The sequence below is a fragment of the Myotis yumanensis genome, unplaced genomic scaffold (assembly GCF_028538775.1).
Source record: "Myotis yumanensis isolate MYYU_CA2020_CCGP unplaced genomic scaffold, mMyoYum1.0.hap1 SCAF_10, whole genome shotgun sequence".
NCBI lineage: Eukaryota > Metazoa > Chordata > Mammalia > Chiroptera > Vespertilionidae > Myotis > Myotis yumanensis.
In genome coordinates, this window is record NW_027223761.1 from 3,026,948 (window position 1) to 3,033,212 (window position 6,265).

At 61.0% G+C, this 6,265-nt stretch overlaps 1 protein-coding gene across 1 annotated transcript; it reads left to right on the top strand.

Moving 5' to 3' along the window:
- Window positions 1–2,379: 2,379 nt before the first annotated feature.
- On the top strand, window positions 2,380–5,467 carry LOC139017775 (secretoglobin family 1D member 2-like). Its single transcript, XM_070426381.1, has 3 exons — window positions 2,380–2,475; window positions 4,070–4,257; window positions 5,348–5,467. The coding sequence occupies exons 1-3, from the start codon at window positions 2,421–2,423 to the stop codon at window positions 5,375–5,377; spliced, it is 273 nt and encodes a 90-aa protein (XP_070282482.1). The 5' UTR covers window positions 2,380–2,420; the 3' UTR covers window positions 5,378–5,467.
- Window positions 5,468–6,265: the final 798 nt, after the last annotated feature.

A 6,265-nucleotide genomic window follows, 5' to 3' on the forward strand; every position in this document is an offset into this window, starting at 1 on the left:
CCGTCTCTGAGGAAGTGTTGGTGATTTCATGCTTCAGGGTTTGCCTGCTTCAAGTGTGTGGACGTCAGTGTGTTTTTGTTGCTGCTACAGTTCCTGTCGCCAAGGGGCCACTGTTTCTGTTAGGTCCACAGTGCCAGGTTTGCAGGAAGGATTGCTGTCCCTGGGCTGATCCTGAATTCATCTACAGCATCAACTTTCATCCATTCTCACTGCGTTTCTCACTAGATTATGTTAGATTTCTCTGATGGTTGATTAATTATCTACATAGTAATGGCCCGGTGCATGAAATTCGTGCACATTAAAAGGGAATTAATTAAAGGGAATATTTTAATAATGCTATTTGCTCTTTCTCTATAATAGAAGTTTCAGAGGTGAAAGAAAATTAGTAAAATGTGTATGAAAATCTCCCTCCTGTCAGAGTCTGGGGCAGGCTGCGGGACCCGTAGTTTAGTCCCACCGGCGCCTGCCTCCAAATTTCGTGAGACCCAGACCTGGCCAGCCTCACCCTCATCAAGTCCTGCAGGGCAGGTGGCTCAGCCTCAGGTCCCCCAGCCAGGCGCCGGTTGTCGGGTGCAGCCTCAGGTCTTCTATCAAGCCCTGCCGGATGAAGGGGCACAGCCTCAGGGGCGCCATCAAGCCCTGCTGGGGGGCGCATAGGTTCAGGTCCCTTGTCCAGCACTGCCGGGAGCGGGGAGCCACCTCAGGTCCCCCGTGAAGTCCCGCTAGGAGGGGGGAGTGTGGCCTCAATACCCCGGCCTGGCCTCAAGTCCCTCGGCCCCAGCACGAAGGTGGGAGGGTGTGAGCACATGACAACCATTTGCATATTACCTCTTTATTATCTAGGATTATGACCAACTTACTGATGGCTTTTTATATGCTTCCACCCCGGTGTGAAGGGAATGTTTTCAACAAGTTGAGAGCCTCTATGTTTACTAGTCTGTATTTCACAGCAGCTTTTAGTTCACAGAAAACTTGACAGAAGGTATCCAGAGCCTGGCTGGGGCATCTCAGTGGTTGAGCGTCACTCTGTGCGCCGATGGGTTGCCGGATCGATTCCTGGTCAGGTCCCACACCAGCTGCCGCCTGAATGCCCGTCCAGCACGTACAGAGGCGCCCGCTGGGTGCTTCTCATGGCCCTGGTGGGATTAGAACACAAAGAGAAAGTGGAGAGAGGTCCCACCTCCCCCTTCCTTCCGGACACACGGAGCCTCACGGGTCAGCACCAGGCCCGGTGCTGCCGGGACCCCAGGGTCTCAGGTGCTGGGCCGGGTGTGGTGAGAGGGCGTGTAGGTCACGGGAACTGCCCAGCTGTCCTGCCGAGTGGCCGTGCTCCCGTGCACCCCTCCAGCAATGGGGACACGTTACTGCTGCCCCGCACCCCTGCCAGCACCTGGTGTCGGTCAGTGAGCTTCTCCAAACAGAGAAAGAGGAGAAAGGGCTGAGCAGGTGGAGGAACGAGGTTGGCATCACTGAGAGGACGGGATTGAGTCAGAAACCCAGATGCAAGCAGCTGAGCTAGAACGTCAGTGCCATGTCCCTCCCTTCCGTGTGACAGGTCCCCCCGCCCAACACCTGTCAGAATCCTGTCTGTGCTGCGTGGTCTCAAGCCTGCTGCCCTGTCACCTGCTTCCCACAGCCTGTCTCCGAGTCGTGAGGCCTCCGTGTGCCCCATGGAGCCGCGGCCCACGGTCGGCCCAGGTGGGGGACCAGCCCTGTGGGCGCTTCTCCTGTGGAGCCCGATGACCACAGGGGCCTCCTCTGAACCGACAAGTGAAAGCGTCACCAGGACACTTGAGCGTTGATGGATCTGAAGTTGTGAGCATGGCTTTTCCACAGGCGCTCGAGTAGGAAGGTGGCAGTGGGAGGGTGGTCCTCCTCTTGGCTCTGTTTTCTCTGAGGAGGCGGACACCACGGACTTACTCCCTCCACTGCCCAGAGCAGCCCTGGCACAGCGGGCACCATTTTACCCTGAGGGTGCAGCCCAGCCCCACTGAGAGCTCGTTCACTCAGGGCCACGCATCTCCCGCAGGAACATGTGCTGACCCTCTTCTCTGTGCCAGGCCCTGGGCTGAGGGAAGAGCAAAGCGGACCCTGTCCACACTGAAGGAGCTGAACCCCAGGGGCTCCACCCACCCACTGGGCACGCACTGTGACCCTCCCGCCTCGGGCGGTGCCGAGGGAGCCGTGCCCGGTGCCAGCAAGTCCCGCTCTGACCAAGTCCCCGGGCTGTGACGCTGATGGATGGCATCAGCCGTCCGTGAGGAAGGGTGGCTGGAAGCCAGGCCTTGTGACCTGCCCCGTCCCCTGTGGCAGGACCAGTGAGGCTCACTGGGTACAAATAGCCCTGGGCTCCCCAGGCTGCTCAGTGCAGCTCCTCAGCGCTCACTGTTTGCTCAGCTGAACGCTCAGCCGCAGGAACCATGAAGCTGGCCCTGTCTCTGCTGCTGGTCACTCTGGCCCTTTGCTGCTCTGACGGTGAGTGTCACGTCCACTCAGACACCATCAGCGGGGAAGGGCCCTTCTCCGGTCCAGATGACTTACATGGGGAGAGGGGACGGTCAGAATCAAACCTTTCCCGCGCCCTGTGGACAGCCCTCAAAGCCCAGCACTCGGGGTGTCCGATCCCGGGGCTCTGGAACTTCTACAGAAACCCCCACAGGCCAGTGTGGGTGGTCCCGTGGGAGGCCCCACTGCCGCCTGGTCTGTGTCCCAGAAGCAGGAGGACAGAGTCACCTTCTCGTGAGTCAGGGTCCTGCCCCTGCAGCGCTGTGGCCTGGAACACAGGCTGCATCTCCCCAGGCCTCTCCTCCCTGGATCCCAGCGCCCAGGAGAGAAGCTGGGGCGATGGCGGAGAGGAGGTGGTCCGAGGCCGCCCTGGTCTCACCGACGTCTCCTCCAGGGTCTCTTAGGTGCCAGGTGAGCCCAAGCTGTTGGACTCCTAGGTTCAGACTCAGAGAATGTTCCAGCAGGAGAGGGCTCCGTTCCAGAGGAGCAGTGCTGCCTGAGGCTCAGAGTGGCCAGTGTCCACGTGGCTCTGAGTCCCAGAGGCGCTCAGGGGCCCGAGAGGCCAGCTCCTCCTCCAGGGGCCCAGCCAGGACGTGTAGAGCCAGTGGGAGCGCTAGGGCCCCAACTGCCCTTTTCCAGGTGAATGTGGCCAGTGGCCAGCGATGCTGGGCGTGTCCTCATGCCCTCGGGGCTGAGCCAAGTCCTTTTGAGTCTCTTCCATCTGAACTTTCTGAACCCGGTCCTCTCTCCCCACCTGACCTGTGACCTGACCCTCCACCTCCCTGCAGAGCGGCTGTCTCCCAGGTGGGAGGGGCCTGGTGGGCACAGTCCCAGCTGCAGGAGCTGGCAGAGGCCTGGGGTGGGGATGGAGAATCCAGACCCGGAAGTGGTTCCTGCAGGTCTCAGCACAACCCACTGGGTGGAAAGTCAGCCCAGTCCCTGTGCCCCCTCCAGGGGGTTCTGTCTTCAGGGCGGAACCAAAGAGCCAGTCGTGGTCTGAGCCTCAGTGTCAGGTGTGACACTCACAGACTTCCTTGGTTCAGCCTGAGCCCTCTCCCTCCCATGACATGATCCCAGTGTTAGACTGAGCCTCCAAGGGCATCCTCCATCCCTTAGTAGCGTTCCTCCCTCTTCTCCGCATTTACTGTCTCCCTCTGGGCCCCCTGCCAGGCCCTGACCCTACCCTTCCCTGGAAAGACTGAGGGCTAACAGCTCCCTCCCCCATTAGCCAGACAAAGGCAGGTGTGGCTCTACTGAGGGGCAAAGCTGAGTCCTTGAAATCCAGGGACAGTGACTGGGGCAAAGCAGGGGACTCTTGGGAAGGCCTGGGTGTACTTGACAAAGGGGAAGACTGACCAGGGGTGGTCACCTGTGCTCCATCCGGGCCCCGCTGTGTGCTCTGTGACCCGGCGCCAGTGAGGACTTGGGGGAGATGCATTGTCCGGGGCACAAGTATGGGAGGAGACCATAAGCCCCTGGGGTTCCTGTCTAGGTCTGAGGTCAGGGAGCCGTGGGGAAAAGTGACTTTCCTACATCCAATGTGTTTCTTTTTCTTCTCCTCCAGCAAATGCCAAAACCTGTCCAGCCCTTCAAAACGAAGCGAGAGCCTTCGTGTTGGACATTAAACCGCTCTTTTATCGCGTCCTCAAGACGTTTCCGGCACCTAAACCCGCCTATGCGTCCACGATGGCTGTGAAGGATTGCGTAAATCGGATGTCCTTTAGCGACAGACACAAAATTTACGACGTCATGGTAACTCCATTCTCCTTGTGCATAGAGGCTGCTGCTCAGCTGCATGGCCGGGAGGGAGGAGGGTGCTGCTCTGGGGGCCACAGGTGGGGGGCACCGGTCCCTCTGCTCACCTCTGAGAGAGGGGCCCGTGACCCGACACCCGCTGGGCCAGCCTCAGGCTGCACAGCCTCTGCAGGCCCCTCCCTGGGCTCCGGGTTCCCCACGTGTCCTGAGCGGGGACAGTCAGGGCCCAGGCGGTGATGGTGAAGGGCCAGACCCTGCTGCCTCCCTGCCTGGGAGCGTTCTGGAGGGCGAGGTCCCTCACTGGAGGCAGGAGGCACTGTCCCTGGGGAATAATGCCATGGGGTGGGGGTGCGCTGCAGGAGGCAGGGAGCTGGCCCCACCCCTTGAGGAGGGAGGCAGGCGGGGCTCTGGCAGCTTTTGCAGAGCCAGGCCCAGTCCCAGTCCCCTCACCCCTCTCCCTCCTCAGCCATCAGGCCAGAAGGCAGGGCCCCTCTCAGTCTGTCCTCTGCAGCCACGGGTGGAGCTGACCACCTCCCTGTCTCTCTGAGGAAATCATACATTGGGGGGAGGGGGTGTGTCTCCGCTCCTCCGCCCCTGAACCAGGTCGGGCTTTAAGCAGGAGTCCCCAAGGGCAGGGCCTCAGTGTGGACATGTCAGTGCCACCAGGGTGCATGTCCCCGCTGGGGCTGCAGATCTCCGCAGGCACATCCTCCCGTGGCCCCTCCCGCCTGGCCCTCCTCCCGAGTCCACTCTGGAGTGAAAAGTCCTGTCCTGGGACCTGGGACTCAGAGAAAGCAAATCCCGGGCTCTCGGCCCCCACGTCCTCCTCCGGCTCCATCAGAAACCCGAGGCCACTCCTGGGCTCCTCGGCGTCTGCGTCTGGCCGTGTCCATGGCTCTTCCCTGATGCGTCTGCTGCTGGGCCTGCACCGGGACCATTGAATCCCCACCTGCACCCTGTCCGCCCGTCTCTCGCTGGCCTGTGCTGGTTGCAATGCCTTCATGTCTTGGTTGTGAACACACGCTATGCCCGTGGCATCTCCAGGGGCAGCGGGACTGACGGCCCTTTCTCTCTGTGTCTGTTTCAGGAGGCTATCGGGAAAAAGTGCAACAAATAGATTCAACAAACCCCACCTATGAGGGCCCCTGCTTTCAAGGATGCCCTGACCTTCCCTGGAAAATGTAGAGGTTTCAACGTCTTGCTTCAATAAATCGCTTGCCCTGCACGTCCCGCCTGTCTTGTTTTATCCCAGTCTCTGGCCGTGGGTGGGGGCATCATGAGGGGGCCTTGGGTGGTGACAACAGTGCCTCACGCTGACCCGATGGGCAGTGACCTGGCACCTGAGGGCACGGATCACAGAGGGAACGTTGGCTCAGGGCCGGGCCAGCGTCTCTGCACAGGCCTCCCAGGCCCAGGCCCTGCATGAGCCACGCGGGCTCCCGCACCTCCGTCCCCGAGGGGCCCCCTCAGCCAGCCGCACGCCTGAGAGCTCAGACTCCTTTGCAGCGGCTGCTGCCAGGCCCGCTGCGCACTGTGGTCAGGGGAGTCTGTCCCAGGGGCCAGGACAGGAGGCTGCGGTCTGTCACTCTCTGCCCAGACCCCAGGGTGCTGAGGCCCTGCTGGCTGTGCAAGTCCAGGGGGAAGCTCTTCCTGGCGGCTTCCCGCTGGGAGGCGGTTGCAGTCCTTGTCTGGCTGCATGGCCTCCAGGGCCCAACGGGGCTGCCATTGCGCCTCCTTCCTGTGAAACCTCTGCCTCCTCCTCCCCCACGTGTGGGATGGAAGAGAGCAGGCCCAGGAAATCCAGGGATGTGGCCCCCACTCGGAATCCGTACCTTTATCCCAGCTGCAAAGTCCCCATAGAGAAGAGAGGGAAGTCCAGGGCTTAGGGCATGGAACGTTTGGGGGCTTATGACCCCACTGCAGCTCATCTGAGTCCTGACACCTGTGAGCCACCCCGTTTCCCTGCACGGCCCTCCTCCCTCCTACAGCCTGTCCTTTCCATCTG

What these genes read in the sequence shown, in the direction of transcription:
- LOC139017775 (XM_070426381.1), top strand. Translation starts at nt 2,421, where the DNA reads ATGAAGCTGGCCCTGTCTCTGCTGCTGGTCACTCTGGCCCTTTGCTGC. An exon ending in GGCCCTTTGCTGCTCTGACG is followed by an intron (nt 2,476 to 4,069) that starts GTGAGTGTCACG and finishes CTTCTCCTCCAG; the next exon opens with CAAATGCCAAAACCTGTCCA. An exon ending in ACAAAATTTACGACGTCATG is followed by an intron (nt 4,258 to 5,347) that starts GTAACTCCATTC and finishes TGTCTGTTTCAG; the next exon opens with GAGGCTATCGGGAAAAAGTG.